This window comes from Arvicanthis niloticus, chromosome 1 (genome assembly GCF_011762505.2).
Source record: "Arvicanthis niloticus isolate mArvNil1 chromosome 1, mArvNil1.pat.X, whole genome shotgun sequence".
Lineage (NCBI taxonomy): Eukaryota > Metazoa > Chordata > Mammalia > Rodentia > Muridae > Arvicanthis > Arvicanthis niloticus.
This window is the reverse complement of record NC_047658.1, coordinates 73,417,247-73,434,796: the sequence shown is the minus strand read 5'-3', so window position 1 is coordinate 73,434,796 and position 17,550 is coordinate 73,417,247. Positions and strand designations below refer to the sequence as shown.

The 17,550-nt window shown below is 43.8% G+C and overlaps 1 protein-coding gene across 1 annotated transcript; it reads right to left on the bottom strand.

Annotated features, from left to right (window-relative positions):
• Positions 1–11,348: 11,348 nt before the first annotated feature.
• Or52b6 (olfactory receptor family 52 subfamily B member 6) lies at positions 11,349–12,747 on the bottom strand. Its single transcript, XM_034521608.2, has one exon. It carries the CDS (start codon positions 12,745–12,747, stop codon positions 11,767–11,769), a length of 981 nt encoding a protein of 326 aa, XP_034377499.2. The 3' UTR covers positions 11,349–11,766.
• Positions 12,748–17,550: the final 4,803 nt, after the last annotated feature.

Genomic DNA, 17,550 nt, shown 5'->3' with positions numbered 1-17,550 from the left:
GGGGACTCAGAAGAGGAATGAGAAGGGGAAGGGAAAAAACGTGTTAGTTATAGACTAGGCTGGCCTCGAACTCACAGACAGCCATTTGCCTCTACTTTCGGAGTGTTGGGATCAAAGGCCTCTGCGACCACGACTGGCTAAGGTTATCCTTTACCTTTATGCAGGACTGCATCCCACGTTGACCTACTCTCTGGAATTTATCTAATAACACTCAGTGGACATAAAACTTGAATATAATTAGTTCTAAGTATTTCTGAGTTTACCTTCAAAGAATCATTTATTATGCATTTAAAGGTCTGTTAACACCAGAAATTCCTAAAAGGCTACTCTGTGTAGATTTTTCTCCCCTTCTAGTTAGTGTTAATCTATTGTTTTTAAACGGTAGACTATAATTTTGTGCACTTACCAACTTGTGGTTCCTAATGTTAAAAGATTTATATTTCGCCGGGCAGTGGTGGCGCACACCTTTAATCCCAGCACTTGGGAGGCAGAGGCAGGCGGATTTCCGAGTTGGAGGCCAGCCTGGTCTACAGAGTGAGTTCCAGGACAGCCAGGGCTACACAGAGAAACTCTGTCTCAAAAAACAAAACAAAAAAAAAGATTTATATTTCAACTTGTGTAGACACAACAAGTAGAGGTCATATACTTTCTTTTAAAGGTACCACAAAGCAAATTTAACACTTTTATTATCCCTTATTTTTGTTCTGAGACCTGTTCGTAAGCATCTTGTCAGCAACCCACTATGTAACTGAGGATGACCTTGAACTTTGGATAGTCCTGCCCCCACACCTCAACACCTGGTCCCACCCCACCCCTCATTCACTCCCCAAGTACCCTAGAGCATCACCCCACCCCACCCCTCCTACCATTCTTTGGTGCTGGGGATCCAACCCAGGGCTTTGTGCAAGCACCCTACCAACTGAGTCACATGTCCCAACTTCTTAGCATATTATTCCCAAAATTGGTTTGGTAATGCAATTTTTAAAAGTTAGGCATGGAGTTTGTCCATAATAACTTCGTTTGAGAATTTCCCGTGTCCTGTGGTTTGCTGTGTTTGGGACTCTGCCCCAGTTAACTTTCACCAAAACTCTGGAATCCACACATTGCACTGCTATATCAACGCTATATATTAAAAACGTTAAAGCTCGGAGGCTAAGTAAACAGGCTCGGGGCACAGTGTCCACTTTTCAGGTCCTGTACTGAAACACATACAATATACCTGTAACACCTATTTGTCTCAATGGCTGATGAAATAAATGTCCCTTTGCTGTGTTGGTAGCCCAGGCCTGTAATCGCAGCACTAGGAAAGAGGGTTGGAAGCAAGAGGACGGTTAGCTAAAGGGTAGCTTGGGCTATAGAAGGATACATCTAAAAAAAGAGAAAAGTAGATTTTACACACATATATAATACATAAATTCAATGCTCCAGATCTCATCCAACTCATTTATAAATCATTACCTCCCTGTCCCCGGCCGCCTCCTCCAGAAGTGACACAGGAAAGTGACGGGGCCGTAGGCACCCACAGAGAAGGTGCGCAGATGAAGAGCACCCTGTAAACAAACTTCCCCAGAGCACGTCCAGAAGCCTTTAATTCCGAGGGCCAGAAATTCTGGCTAGGGTCTGTTCCCAACTCCGCCCAGCTAGCCTCGGCTTCCTCAGGAGAGGCCCCCGGGCTCCTAGCTCCGACTGGTTGCAGCCGGTGTAGACCGGGGCGGGGCAGGCAGAGTAGCTCATCCCGACTCTTTCTAGAAGAAGCCGGGCCTGCTTGGGAGGGCTGGGGGGTGGAGGGGAATAAATCTACTTCCTGGAGCTGGGGGGAGGGGATGTTGACCTCCGAATCCACTTGGGACTCTGAACGGGAAACTCCCAGAGTAGGAGCCTTTGCCTCCAGAATCCAGGTTCAGTGCCCGTTACCCCCTTACTGCTATAGGAATATCGCCCATCCCTAGCCGCAAAAGCGCTTCTTCAATGCGTCCCAAACTCAAGGAAACTCAAAGCTACAGTCCCGCACTCTTTTTCCACGCCTGAGTTCCAACACAACCTGTAAGGTAAGGCGGCACAGACTCTACACACCAGTGGGACAGCAACAACTGATCAGAAAAATGTCTTTGCTCACCAACCTGGATTCCGTGGCCTGGATCGGTGCCGAGGACTTGCAGCCTAGGAGTCTGCTCCTTCCAGTACCGAAGCCTGACTCCAGGCAAAAGGGGCGGGACTGGCGGAGGAGGCGGGGCTGCCCTCTGGGCTGACTGGGACCACTCCCCACCCCCGACAGAAATGCGGAGACGCCTTAGACAAGTCTGGGGAACCGCAAGTGTTGATGCCTTTTAGTACGCCATCATTAGAGACTTAGGCTTTCTACAGTCATGTAAATGTTTAATAAACCTGTTCTTGCTATCAATGTATTGAAATGTCTAAAGAATAAAAGGTCTAGCCATACAATTAAGTGGTGACTGCATTTGATGGATCACAAAAATCTGCCAACTTTAAATTACCTGTGTGTATTCGCAGTTTTAACGCACGGAACCAAAAGGCCATATACCTTTACACTGAAGTACTTAACATCTACATATGCAAACTGAACTGGACTGTAAGTTTTATTAAAGGTAGGGCTACTCTGAAAAGCAAAAGATTGCCAAACTTCCTGGCCTAGGAGACTGATACCCCACCTGATCTTAGAAGGTGGGGGAGGGGGAAAGACTTGAGGAGGAGCTGGGGATGGGGTGGGATGTGGCTCAGCGGGTGGAATGTTTGCCTTACCTGCCTGAGTCTGTGAACTGCATGACTCAGAGTTGTAATTCAGCACTAGGAGACTGAGGCAGAAGGATTACTATGTTTAAAACTAGCCTTGGGCTACACAGTGTTTTTGCCTCAGAAAAACTTAAAACACAAAATGAAAAGTCAAGCCAGGAATATAGGCTTGGTGTGAGGAGTGGGAAAGCATGGTCCAAGAATTACTAAGAATCTTAGAAAAATAGAACAGGGCCGGGCGGTGGTGGCGCACGCCTTTGATCCCAGCACTTGGGAGGCAGAGGCAGGCGGATTTCTGAGTTCGAGGCCAGCCTGGTCTACACAGTGAGTTCCAGGACAGCCAGGGCTACACAGAGAAACCCTGTCTCAAAAACAAATAAACAAACAAACAGAAAAATAGAACAGAGAAGATGGGACACGGAATGTCTAACACCCATGGGTAATGTTTTTTATTTGGTTTTGAGACAAGGTGATGTGACATACATATTTCTCCCAGGCTGGTTTTGAATTTACTGTGTAGCTGGGGATGGTCCAGATTCTGCTTCTGTAGTGATGATGGTATAGCAAGCATGTATCACCTTGCCCCAGTTGATGCAGTGTTGGGCATTGAACCCAGGGCTTTGTGCACCTGGGCAAACACTTCGACAATGAGATTAGCCCTTAGAAGAGATTTATAGACAGCACGCCATCTTATGGAGGAAGAATTTGGTAAGCTCTCAAAGTCAGGGGATGTGGAATGAAAGGCTCTCAGAATGTGTGTTTTTTTCCAGATGTCTGTGTTCTTACACTCCTGTGATGACTCCTGACTTGGTTGTTGCATTACACAAAATTTCTGTGGAGACTGGCTTTGCTTGCTGGTCTTATCTTGGGGTTCTCTGGCTTGTTTGTCTCTTCAAATTCCAAATCAGTTCTCAGAATTGTAACTTTATTTATTTGGTTCGTTTGTTTGGACAGTGTTTCTCTGTATAACTGCCCTGGCTGCCCGTCACTCTTTTGTAGACTAAGCTGGCCTTGAACTCACAGAGATCTGCCTGCCTCTGCATTCCTGAGTGCTGGGATTAAAGGAGCAAGCCATCACGCCCATTGAATTGTACAGTCCTTTCTCTCCTGTTCCATTATCCTTGAAGGAAATCATGAGCATTGCTCTTGGGTCCTGATGATGTAGAGTGAAAAATTATAAAGGCCATCTTATGAAATATGTGTAAATTTTTCGCCTTAGACCTTGGGCAGAAAAGCACCTGCCAGCAGGTTTGGGTCCATCTAATTAGTTACAGAGGAGGGGGGAGTTACAGTACAAAGGCCTGTTAAGAACATCCCAGAAACTGACTGGCCAAGGGAAGAACTACACCCTGCCCCATGGTACGGCCTACTAGTGTTCAAAAGAGGTAAAACAACCAATCCTGTGCACCCGCTCGAAAGTTCGATTTTTCCCTACCCTGCCCATATATAAGCGCTATGCCCCTGAGCCACGAGGTCAGTCCCTCTATCCCCTATGTGAAATATGGGGATATGGGCTGGCCCAGAGCTCTGATTTAATAAACCACCTCATGTGCTTTACAGCAAGATGGTCTCTCGTGTGTCCTTTGGGAGCGTGCTATCCTGTGACTTAAGTGAACCCCTTTCTGGGGAGTCCCGGACCTTTCAATACAACTCTTAGACTTGTGGAGTTGAGCCAACCAGGAAGTCTGGGTAAGAAGAAACAGAGATAGCCGCTGTAAGAATAGAGGAGGTTGAGAAGTCTGGAACTCACTGAAACCTATTTAGCAAAAGTAGCACCAGAAAATGGATGATTCAGACTAGAGCAGAAGTCAACCAATGCCCCTGCAGAGATTTTTTTTAAAGCCCTGCTCCCTTGTACTATGGAGTGAGTGAAACTTATCCCTTATAGACTTATAACCTACAGGGAGGTAAATGAGCTATTCCAAGACCTGCAGTGTGCAGTGATGTGGGTTCCTTTGCTTATTCCTCTTGCACTCAAACTCTCCACTGGGCCATGAGTCCCCTTCTCGATGGAGAACATGACCTTGCCCTATTGAAGAACATGAGCGCTGCCTGCCTTTCACCTTGTTTTGTACCATGTATCCCCAGGTCTCCTCCTACTCCCCTCTTCAGTTCAGTGCAGAGCTGAGGCTAGAGATGCATTCTAGAAGCCCCCTAACTCACTTAGTTGTCCCTAACGAAAACAGGAACAGGGGATGGCTTAATAAGGCAGGCTACTTCAAGTGGTTTGCAGATCAGTCTGCTGGTCAAGAAAATATCACACCTATATAGTTATAGCTACACAGTTAATTAAGAAGCTTGTGCCTGAATGTGAACCAACAGAACAAATTTAATTCAATTGCTATGGTTGGGTTGTGCTTTGGGGTTTTGTAAGCAACAGCTTTTAAGATGAAGAAAACAGTGAGCTAATTTTGATGTTGTCTGAAAATCCAAATATAACTACATGACAGCATTTTGGCAATGTTCTACAGGCAGATCAGCATATTAGTTCATCTTTTTTCTTACATATTCTGGTTTCAGACAGAACTGGCTTCCAGGCTACTTCATTGAAACTACTCTAAGGATCCACACGCCTGTAATCCTTCCTAGCACTTGGGTGGCTGAGTCAGGAGGACTGCTGTGAAACTATTTTTTCTGGAACCAACTTTTGCCTTTCAGAAGATCTTTATGGCACTAACTTTCATTCTTTTGACCATTTCCTGTTCTATATTCATCTATCCCAAAGCTTCCTGGAGCTTTATCTGCCAGGAGCTACTTCCATTTGTTTATTCATTATCCAGGATGGTGTGAATACGATGGTCTTAGAGATAGATTTGTTTTGTTGTTTTATTTTCAATCTTAGACGGAGTACTTTTCTTCTACAGTACCCACCATTAACTTTAATATCCTCAAGATAATGGGAAGACATTAAAATATTTTAAAAATATTTTTATTTAGAGATTAGAGAGATGGCTCTCTGGTTGGAAGCACTGGCTGCTCTTCTGGGAGATCAGAGTTCAATTCCCAGCAACCACATGGCAGTCCACGACTCTCTATAACTCCAGTTCCAGGAGATCTGACACACTCATACAGATATAACAACAATGCACAGGAAAAAAAAAAAGAAAGAAAGAAAAGAAAAAAAAAGAAAAGAAAAAAATTATTTAGTGAGAGAGAGACAGAGACAAAGACAGAGATAGACAGACACAGATACACATGAGGAGAATATATATCCTGTGCGTGCAGAGGACCTGAGGAAGCCAGAAGGCAGCATCAGATTTCCTGGGGCTGGAGGTATAGGCAGTTGTGAACTATGTGATGTGGGCACCGGAAACTGGTCCCACATCTTGGTCCTTTTGAGGAGCAGTAACCCTGACACCATCTCTCCATTGAAGAAGAAAAGCTCTTACAGCTTTAACATTCACCCGTGTATCACATTGTGCTCTTAACTGACAACCACACAGGTGTTTACCCTTTGTCCTGCAAACTGAATCCATGTAAAAAAAAAAAAAAAAAAAAAAAGCCAAACCTGGGCGGCCAGTGGTGGCGCACACCTTTAATCCCAGCATTTGGGAGGCAGAGGCAGGCGGATTTCTGAGTTCAAGGCCAACCTGGTCTACACAGTGAGTTCCAGGACAGCCAGGGATACACAAAGAAACCCTGTCTCAAAAAAACAAAAACAGAAAAACAAAACAAAACAAAAAGAATGTAAGAGATTGTATCATAACATTTTACATCATACATAGAAAATATTTAAAAATATTTAAGCAGTTAACAATAGGATGAATGGCATTGGAAGGATAGCCGAGATTGTTCTATGACCTACACACGCACACAAACTCTCTTTCACACATATGTGTCCCTGCACACATTGGAACATGTACACAATGTAACAGTATTAAAAGTAATGAATAACTTGCTGTCTCATCTTCAAGTACAACGCACATGTGTACAAGTCTTCAAACTACCTTTCTGTGCATGGTGTGAATTGTTATGTTACAATTTCAATTTTTTATATTCTTAGAATTATTTATTTTGTCTTAATATTTGTGTGTGTTTGTGCACACCAGAGGTTAATATTAGGTGTCATCTTCAATCTCCTTTCATTATTATTGTTGTTGTTTTCCAGACAAGATTTCTCTGTAGCCCTGGCTGTCCTGGAACTGGCTTTGTAGACCAGGCTGGCCTAGAATGTAGAGATCCACCTGCCTCTGCCTTCTGAGTGCTGGGATTAAAGGCGTGGCTATCTCTACCTTAATTTTTGATAGGTTGTTCCTCCCTGAACCTAAGCTGGATAGATTGGCTGCCCAGAGACTCTCTGGTATCCTGTGTCCACCTCCCCAGATTTAGACTTGCAAGTACACACCCACCCACGTATACTTACTTTGCTTTTCTACACAGGTACTGGGGATCCAAACTCATGTCCTTTGCTTATACTGGAGACATTCTACTCACTGAACCATCTTCCCTAGTCCCACTTTCTCGATGGTTTTTGTTGTTTGTCTGAGACAGGGACTCACAATGCATCCCTGGCTGGCCCAGAACTCTCTATGTAGACCAGACCTTAGACTCAAAGTGATTGCCTGCTTCTGTGCTGTGATTAAAGGTGTGTGTCACCACAACAAGCTATTCTTAGTATTGTTTTTTGTTTGTTTGTTTTTCGAGACAGGGTTTCTCTGTGTAGCCCTGGCTGTCCTGGAACTCACTGTGTAGACCAGGCTGGCCTCGAACTCAGAAATCCGCCTGCCTCTGCCTCCCAAGTGCTGGGATTAAAGGTGTGCGCCACCACTGCCCGGCTTAGTATTGTTTTTTATTTTTATTTTATTTTATTTTTCTTAGTATTTCTTCTCTCTTCTCTCCCTCTCTTTCTTCCTTCTTTTCTCCCTCTCTTCTTCTCTGTTTTCCTGTGCTTTTATCTACAATAAAATGGTTTCCTAATAATCTATCTTGAACTTTTCCATGTGGTGAGAAGTCTAGTTTCACCTAAGGTCTGGGAAGAGTCTGCCATCTACACTTGGCAGCATTAGAGGCAGTTCTTTTCCGTGTCTGAGACAGGATGATTCTCTCTGCAATGTGTGTGTGTGTGTGTGTGGGGGGGGAGCTGGCAGGATGATGATGAGGGGAAGGTTAGTTAGTGTATGATACATCAGACACGCTAACCATGTGATGCCAAAGAAGTCTTAACAGTTTTGCCTTGACATTAAAGAATGGCAAACTTCTAATTGAGCATTACCAAACTTATAAAGCCTTTGATTAACATTTTTTAAAAAATTGTATAAAAGCAAAAAGGAAAAGGGGGCATGGGATAGGGGTTTTCTAGGGAGGGGAAAGGGGAAAAGGGGATGGCATCTGAAATGTAAATAAAATATCCAATTAAAAAAAAAGAAAAAAACCCCCCCCCAAAAAAAAAAACAAAACAAAAAAACAAAACAAACAAAAAAAAAAAGAATGGCAAATTATTGAAAGGATTTTTCATTAAATCGAACTTAGGATTTACACTTTGAAAACTGAGTCTACTACAAGTATAGAAATCTGGAAAAATTTCAAAAGAAGTAAATTTACAAATGAGTGCCTGTATATGACATATACTCATTCATGGTAGTGTAGCTTAAGATCTGGTTGGATCTGAGATAGTTAAACCTTGAAAATGGACAGCGTGATGGGTGTCTATGCTTTAAAAGGCAAGAAGGGAAAGATAGGATGACTCCTGATATTTAGCTCTGAATGTACAAAACAAACCTGTGGAAAGATAGACAAGATTTGTTTACTAGAGTATGGTCAAATTAATGATTATATTATGATAAATTCTAACAGAAGTTTATTCTAAACTTTTAAAAAAGGGTTTTTGTTGTAACTAGTGTCTGGAAGAGGAGATGCAGCTGCTCAAATTCAAGCCTGTTTTAAACACAATTCCTTCCTGGTGGTCTAGGGTCAGTCTTTCAATCAATTTAGGCTTCAGAAAGAAGTCCATCCACATAGCGGAGGGAAGTGAGGTTTACTCAAGTCCACCTACTAAGATGGTAGTCTCATCATAAAACACAAATAAACCAAGCAACAGAAAAACCAAAAAGTCACAAACATGTCAAGGTACCAAGACAAGCTGGTACCAAGATAAGATTAAGGGTCGCAAGGGTCACCAGAAGCATTTAGAATAATTACTTAATTTCTTTTTCTAATTAGAAGAGCGAGCCTGAGAAGCATCTGCACCCTGGAATCTGAGGAAGCAGGACTCAGCCATTAACTAGAAAAGGCTGAAACTTGGGCTCCAAGAAAAAGAAAATCCTAAGAATCTGCTGCCCTGGTCTTTCCATTGTTGAATTCATACACACATGCAGACACACACACACACACACACACACACACACACACACACTGTGAGAGCCCACTTTCCAACTACTAAGAACAAAACAATGCCTGGCATGGTGGTAATGGTGGTACACGCCTTTCATCCCAGCACTAGGAATTCAGAGGCAGGTGGAGCTCTGAGTTTGCAGCCAGCCTGGCGTACAAAGTGAATTCCAAACCTGGTCTCAAAAACCAACTAACCAAAACAACAAACAAAAAGAACAAAAACAGTCAGTGATAGGTTTTGATGAGGATGCTGAAAAAAATGGGACCTTCATATGTTGCTCATAGAAATGTCATATGATATAGTAATTCTGAGTTTGTATTTCTAATTGTTTCAAGACAGAGCCAGGCTGGCCTTGAACTCCTGATCCTGTAGTCTTCATTTTTCAAGTGCTGGCTTGCAGCGTTCCATCCAGTCTAACAAAGTGGGAATGCAAACTAGAATACAGGCTCCCTAGGAATGTTAATTGGATTCCTGTCTGTGAGGTGGGTGGCGGCAGAGATGATTGCTGAAGCAGTATGACTGGAGATGAACTGATGGCTCTACTCTAAAATTAATGTGAAATAGGTAGCATATCTCTGGATATAATGAGAAAGTCAGTTATAGTCAGTGCTTTTTAAAAAAATAAGAGAGACTACTGAACTAGACCAGACCATGAGCAGAAAGAAAGAGTTACTAGGGTTCAAACTGCCAAGGCCATCTGGGGTAGGACAAAATGGAGGAAAAGCAAGCCGACTTTACAAGATGGTTAGTGGGGGGGGGGGACTGGAGGGGAGATGAGGGGAGATTTTAGCTAATACAAGATGTAGGGATTGATCCTGAACTAGGTGTCTTGACAGAGTGCTCTCTTAACCTTCTGGTGGAAGGTTAAGGAAGGTTCCTGAAAAAACAGTTGGTGTCCCAACAAAGATGTTGGTCCCCACTTGTTTACAGCTTTCTGCCTCACATAGGAAGAATCGTAATGGAATTCTGTTTAAATCATCTTGTCATCATCTCAAGGATGTAGAGAGCTGTGGCAAAAAAGAAGGTGTAAAGTCAACTATAGATCCACAGACTGTTTACTATGCTATAGATTTACTGTGTTTATGTCATTCTCATTTTCCTTACAGATGTAAGGAAAATAGACAATTAAGTCTATTGACAGACAAACTTACAGTTTCATTAATAAGCGGTATATCTAGGTTTTAAGTCCACATCTCTTGACACCTTTCACAGTTTTCTGTCTACATACACGGATTATAATGTATGCCTTCCAATATAGCTATGTATGTGGTACAGAAGGGGCAGGACAACTAGACCTTCCACCTAAGGTTACCATTGAGGAAGCAGCCTGGTGAGCAAGTCTCAGAGTTCAGAGCAGTTAGTGTTAGTTAGTGTTAGTTAGTTAGTTAGTGTTAGTTAGTTAGTTAGTTAGTTAGTGTTAGCCGGTAGAGGTATGTATGCTATGGTTTTCTGTAGCTCCTGTGTCGTAGAGGAAAATAGCCAAGAACTGAGAATTCTCTCAAAGAAGAATAACTGGAAAATAGAAACAGTGCTGTCAAATTCTTTAGTTGAAATTTGTGTGGGTGTATTTGTATATTTATTTATACTAAGTCTCCGTTTTAAGTAGGTTGTCATGCTTTGAGGGGATGAGGAAAAAAAAAAATTCTTGCAAAGTAACCTTTCCCAAAGAATACAGCCTAGATAGGAGTTAAATAAGGCATATGCATGAAATAGTTACTAATAAGACAGGAAATAAAGCCAAGAATGGTGGCAGAGGAGGCGGAGGCGGAGGCGGAGGCGGAGGCGGAGGCGGAGGCGGAGGCAGGTGGATCTCTGTCAGTTCAAGGCCAGCCTGGTCTACATAGTGAGTTCCAGGATAGCCAGAGCTATACAGTGGGATAACCCTGTCTCAAAAAAAAAAAAAAAAAAAAAAAAAAAAAAAAGGGCGGGGGGAGGGAGAAGAAGAAGAAAAATAAATAAATAAATATTTTTTTTTAGATAAGAAGTGGCATAAGATCTCTAAAAATGTGTCTTTCACTGTGAGCTGAGCATGCGACCATGAATGACATGACTGAGATGTGAACTGTGTTTCTAAGGATGAATTAGTTGGTTTTGAGCTAAAATTTAGGGTGAGCTGTTCACCAGCAGGCTAGGCTGGTGTTAATAATTATGATAAGTGACTAAGCTACTAAAACACATGTCAAAGGTTATATTTATTTAACTACTAACTAAATAATACAGAAATCCAAAGATAATAGATAAAAGTAAACATTACATGTGTATGGACTTATACAGTTGCTAAGCAACAAGAATATCATCTCAAAGGACTATAAATATTTGGTTGGGACGGTTCTCTGTCACAGAGGGATATGCTGAACCAGCACACGAATGTCAAAACCACACAGAAATAAGAAAATATTAAGGAGCCAGCCAAATGGTTACTGAGTAAAGTCCTGTTTAGATGGTAAACTCAGAGTAAATTATCATGGATCTCTGAGTGACTGAAATAGTAGGGGAGGAGACCACATTTGAAGAGTATGGGACAGTAGAACGGATGTTATTAGAGTTTTCTAAGAAAAGCAATCAGAGATTGGTTTGGATGGGAAACACAGAGGGATAACTGCAAAGTGTAGATGCAAGGATGAAGTAAATGGGGTATTCGATAGATACAGAAAAGGAGTCAGCTGAGGCCAAATGGCGTGCATTTATTTAAATTCCTTGGTGATATTTGCAAACATTTGCTTAGCTCCTTCCAGTATCTGTCTTGTTCTTACTCCATAAATCACAGGATTAAGCATAGGTGGGATGACCACATAGAGGTTGGCCAGGAGGATGTGGACATAGCGTGGGATGTGTTTCCCACCAAACCTGTAGGCAAAGACAGAGAAGAGAGCCGGGATATAGAACAGCAGAATGACACAGACATGGGATCCACAAGTACTCAGGGCCTTGGACCTGGCTTCTTGGGAAGAGAGGCGGAACACCGCTCGGAGAATGTGGACATAGGAAACAGCAATGAGAATGATGTCCAGGCCTGTAGAGAGAAGAGCAGCGGCCAGCCCATACCAGACATTAATGGAAATGTCAGAACAGGACAGCCGGGCGATACCCATGTGCTCACAAAATGTGTGTGCAATGACATTGATCCGGCAGTAGTGCAGCCGTTTGAGGAGAAAGATGGATGGGAACATGATTATAAAACTGCGTGTCAGGGTAGCAGCAGCGATCTTCCCCATGACCTGCCTCGTCAGGATGGTGGTGTAGCGCAGAGGAGAGCATATTGCCACATAGCGGTCAAAAGCCATGGCCAGCAGGACAGCAGAGTCAGCCACGAAGAGGAAGTGGATGAAGAACATCTGAGTCAGGCAGCCGTCAAAGGAGATGTGGCTAGAACCTAGCCAGAAGTTGGCCAGGGTCTTGGGCATGGTGGAGGTAGACAGCAGGACGTCAGCACTGGCCAGCATAGACAGGAAAATGTACATGGGCTCATGGAGGCTTGGCTGGGAGAGGATGACACAGATTAGAACGCCATTGCCTACCAGGGCAGCTATGTACATAGTACAGAAGGGGATGGACAGCCACACATGTAGGTGCTCCAGCCCAGGGATGCCCGTGAGGAGGCAGCCTGTCATGCGAGTGTCAGAGTTGTTCATGGCAGCCATACTGTAAGCAGGTAAGAAGGCCATGACTGTGCAGAGCCTGTGTCAAAAAGGAAAAACATACTCAAACTTGGACCACACTTATCAGAGTGTAAGCAGGCTTGTAAAAAGACACAGACCTGCTCATGCTCACCGGCCCTCCAACAACTCCACACATAAGCACAAGTTCCACACACAAGACCGCACAGATTCTGTCCAAGGTGCCCCGTTGCAGGCCTTTCTCACAGATCAGTTCTGTGCTCATTCAGGAGCTCTATGCAGCTGTCAGACATTCAGGAAACTACCAAGTTCAGGCATGTTGAATGGGTTCTGAATGACATCAACATCTAGAACACAGAAAGCAGTCTCAAGAGCTGCAGATACACCAAGAGGTAGACATAGCACATCAACTTTTTTTTTTTTTTTTTTTTTTGGTTTTTCGAGACAGGGTTTCTCTGTGTAGCCTTGGCTGTCCTAGCACTCACTCTGTAGACCAGGCTGGCCTCGAACTCAGAAATCCACCTGCCTCTGCCTCCCAAGTGCTGGGATTAAAGGCGTGCGTCACCACCGCCCGGCGCACATCAACTTTTAAATAAATGATAAAAAAAAAAACCCCAAAGCCATTAATAGGCCTGAGAGATAACTCAGGAGTTAAGCACACTGCTTGCTTTTGTAGAGGATCAGGGTTTGATTTCCATGCATATGATGGTTTACAAACATTCATAACTTCACTTCCACCCCATTACAAACCTCATCTGGCCTCTGCTGGCACTCACATTCATTTTATACATATATGCAATAAACATCCATACAAAATTAAATTTTTAAAAAATTAAAAGAACATCCCTAATATTTGCATTGACTGAGAAGCTTCATTAGTTTGAAAATAAATTTATGTGTGATGAAAAAAAACAACATTGTCAGGCAGTGGTGGCACACACCTTTCATCCCAGTACACTGGAGGCAGAGGCAGGCAGATCTGTGAGTTCCAGGCCAGCCCAGGGATTCACAGAGAATCCCTGTCTTGATAAAACAAAAGGTAAGACAAAGTTCTTATAGAAATTGGGATTCTAAACACTGAGTTGTATTTTTTTTGTTTTTAATTTTTAAAAAAGTTTACCTTATGTGTATGTATGTGTGTCGAGTGTACTTCTGTGAACTATGTGAGTGTCTATTGTCCATGGAGAAGATGCCCTGGGGATGGAGTTACAGATGGTTGTGAACTTCCATACGAGTGCTAAGAATTAATCCCATGTTCTTTGGAAGAGCAGTCAGTGCTTTTAACTGCCAAGGTCTCTCCAGCTCCCAGGATTTTTTGTTTTTGTTTTGTTTTGTTTTTTAATGTGGATGATAGATAGGGATCAAGCTCCTTACATTAGCACAGGAAACACTTTATCAACTGAGCTTCCTCCCCAGCTCCCCTTTTCCAGATTTTAAAGATGAGCATAATTTCTACCCTGTTGGCATATTTTAAATTAACTATTATCAGATAGGTGGTGGTGACTCACGCCTTTAATTCCAGCTCTAATCTGCCTCCCCTACCACCAAAAACCTCCACCTTTATCTGTGTTGCTTTCAAAGCATCTGGCATGTCCCCAGTGCGGTGTGGTGCTACTACTGCCCAGCCCAGGAAGGGAGGTATATTGTCTTGCTTCTTCAGTGTGATCCCCAGACTCCTGTGTCGTAAGGGAACTTGTGAATTCTTTGGCCTGAATAGAAACCTGCTGACCTAGAATATAGGGACTTGCTGGATAAATAGCAGTCTGTGCTTTGGTGATCCCGACTCAGTCTAAGTTTGTGACCCCGGATGTAAGGGCTGTGCTCTCTTCCTTGCGGAGTCTGGATGCTCTCACTTCTCTGGGCTTCATTAACTTTTCACTCTTCGTTGATTTCAGCTGCATCAGTCCCGAGCATGCTCAGACTTCAGTTGAGTCTAATATTTCACCCTTAGCTCAGAGAGGCTGGATACAACTAAGAGACCATCTATAGTCAATAGTCTTTAACTATGTATTAGATTCCTCAAATAGTCCTAGGTCCTCTAAAATTATTTGAAGTCAACTGTCTGAATACTGCTTCTCTCTCCTTTGTGTTTATAATGTGTATCTGTGTGAGTGTATGCTATGTATATGCATATGCACCCAAAGGCCAAAAGAATGTTGCATCACTAAGACTTGAGTTACGGTTGTTTGTAAGTGCCTGACATGGGTGACCTCAGGACCTCTGAAAGAGCAGAATGTACTCTTTGTTTGGTTGTTTGTTTTTTGTTCATTTGTTTTGGTAATAGTGTGTAATTTTATTTTATTATTGGATATTTTATTTACATTTCAGATGTTAGCCCCTTTTCCCATTCCCCCTCCCACCAAGAAACCCCCTATCCCATCCCCCAATCTTACTGCTTCTATGAAGATATGCCTCCACCCACCATTCCACTCCCACCTCCCCACCCGTGAATTCCCCCACACTGGGGCATCCAGCCTTCACAGGACCAAGGACCTCCTCTCCCACCTATGCCTGATAAGGCCACCCCCCCTCCCCCTAAATATACAGCCGGAGCCATGGGTTCCTCCCTATGTCCCCCCAGGCTAGTGGTTTAGACCCTGGGAGGTCTGATTGGTTGGTATTGTTGCTCTCCCCATGGGGCCGCAAAGCCTTTCAGCTCCTTCAGTCTTCTCTCTAACTCCTCTATTGGGAACCCCATGATCAGTTCAATGGTTAGCTGTGAGCATCCGTCTCTGTATTTGTCAGGCTCTGTGGCAGAATGCACTCTTAATTGCTGAGCCATTTCTCCAGTCCTCCCCCATAACCTTTTACATGTAGTAATTACCTGTTTAGGCGCGCGCACACACGCACGCACACAGACACAAACACACACACAAAAACACGTTTCTCCCTTCGAACTTGTAAGCCAGTGAATCTGCTCCCCTCTTCCTCTCTAGCACTCCGTGTCTTCTGGTCCCTCCACGCTCACTGTCTTATTTAGGAAAGTCTAGACTTCTTATGCTGAAACACTTTTCTCATCCCCAGAGTGACTGAATTAGGTAACCCCACCCGTTATAGTCCTGTATTCATGGTGTCTCCCTACCTTCTGCTATCCCTCCTCCCTTCTTTTCTTTTCTCTTCGCCCACTCGCCAGTTTTCAGCTGTCTTTTATGGTACGTTCCCCGAGTCAGAACCGTGTACGTCTGCCTTAGAATTTCTGTGTACGCTGGGTTGAGAGGACCTCAGCCAAGTTCACAGTGAGGAGAAGGCCCGTGGATCCCACAGGACTGGCAAGTCTGTTCACAGTCTGCTCTGTTCTAATCTGTGCTTGCTGCCATTTGAGCGCGATCTTCCCACACTGCACTACTGGTCATCTTCCTCTGATGTGGGTGACCTCAGCACTTGTACCAACACTCTTCATCTTGATGCTGGCTCTTCCTGTTGAAGTGGAGCTCCGGAGAGCTTCCTGAGTGCCCCGCGTCTCCCTCTCTATCTCGCGATCTCCGCATTCCTCTTCAGGAACCCACGGGCCGGGCGGTGGTGGCGCACGCCTTTAATCCCAGCACTTGGGAGGCAGAGGCAGGCGGATTTCTGAGTTCGAGGCCAGCCTGGTCTACAGAGTTAGTTCCAGGACAGCCAGGGCTACACAGAGAAACCCTGTCTCGAGAAAACCAAAAAAAAAAAAAAAAAAAAAAAAAGAAAGGAACCCACGGACCCTCACCTCACACGCAGCAAGTCCAGCAACCTCACTTAAATGTCCACCAAGCAATCCTTTCTTCCAAACCCCCTCTCTTCATGTGCCCAACACTTTCATGTGCAGACTGCTCCTTTTGTAGCATCAAAATCTCCTCTTCCTTGTGGTCTCCTTTACCTAAGTATTTCACTTCGAGTAGAAGCAGAATAGAGATAATTTCCCCAGGGTTAAATAGTAGACAACTGGTCTTATTGTCTTTCTCTTAGCTCTAGGCTTCCACTCTGTCAGCCTGAGAGCCAAAGAAAGCAGTGCGCATGCTCCCGATTTCCCCAGGCACCAATGATTCCTCAGTCTGGCTTCTTGTCTGTTTCCTCTTGTACAGTGTAGATTCCCATTTGACAGCTGTCTTATATCTCACCTGTGACAGATGTCGGCAGTTACTAGGATTTCTTTGTCGTCCTCTTATTCCTCGTTGATTTCTTAATCAATGTATGTCGGCCCTAAAGCTTTCCTCTCTCTTTTTCTAAGTAAGCTCGTCTTATAGCAACTGGGCTCCTCTTAGTATAAATTTAGACCAATAGGCACAGCCTGATTTCTTTTGTTTTCTGTGTCCTGACTGTCCTGATCCATCCTTAACAAAAATTATTATTATTATTTGTATATGAATATGTGGGCAAAAATGTCACAGTGCGTATGTGGAGGTCAGAGGACAACTTGCAGGCGTTGGTTCTCCTCTTCCACCACGAGGTTCCTGGTGATTAGTTCAGGTCTTCAGGCTTGACCGAAATCACCCTTACCCACTGAGCCACCTCACCGCCCCTCCTCTGTCCTTTAGTTCTCTTTCAGTTGGAATAGGTTTTCTTTCTATTTCTGCTATTCCATCCTTCACAGGACCAGCTTGGTGTCCACTTCAGTGTGTGTCCTCTCTGAACGGTCCACAGCACCTTGGCCTCTCCCTCTGCTCTTCCTCCATGTCTAGTGGTAGAACTTATATGATATTTATGATCTTCCTTAGGGGCTAAGGGTCAGCTACACACCTGTCTCTCTATCCTCACTTGAAATGTGACCCCTGAAGCTACCCTTCATACCCACTCTCAGGAAAATACAGCTCGCTCCAGCTACCTTTTACCACACCCTCCATCCCTCTTTGAAGAGCACCACTTCTGCTATGTCTTTTC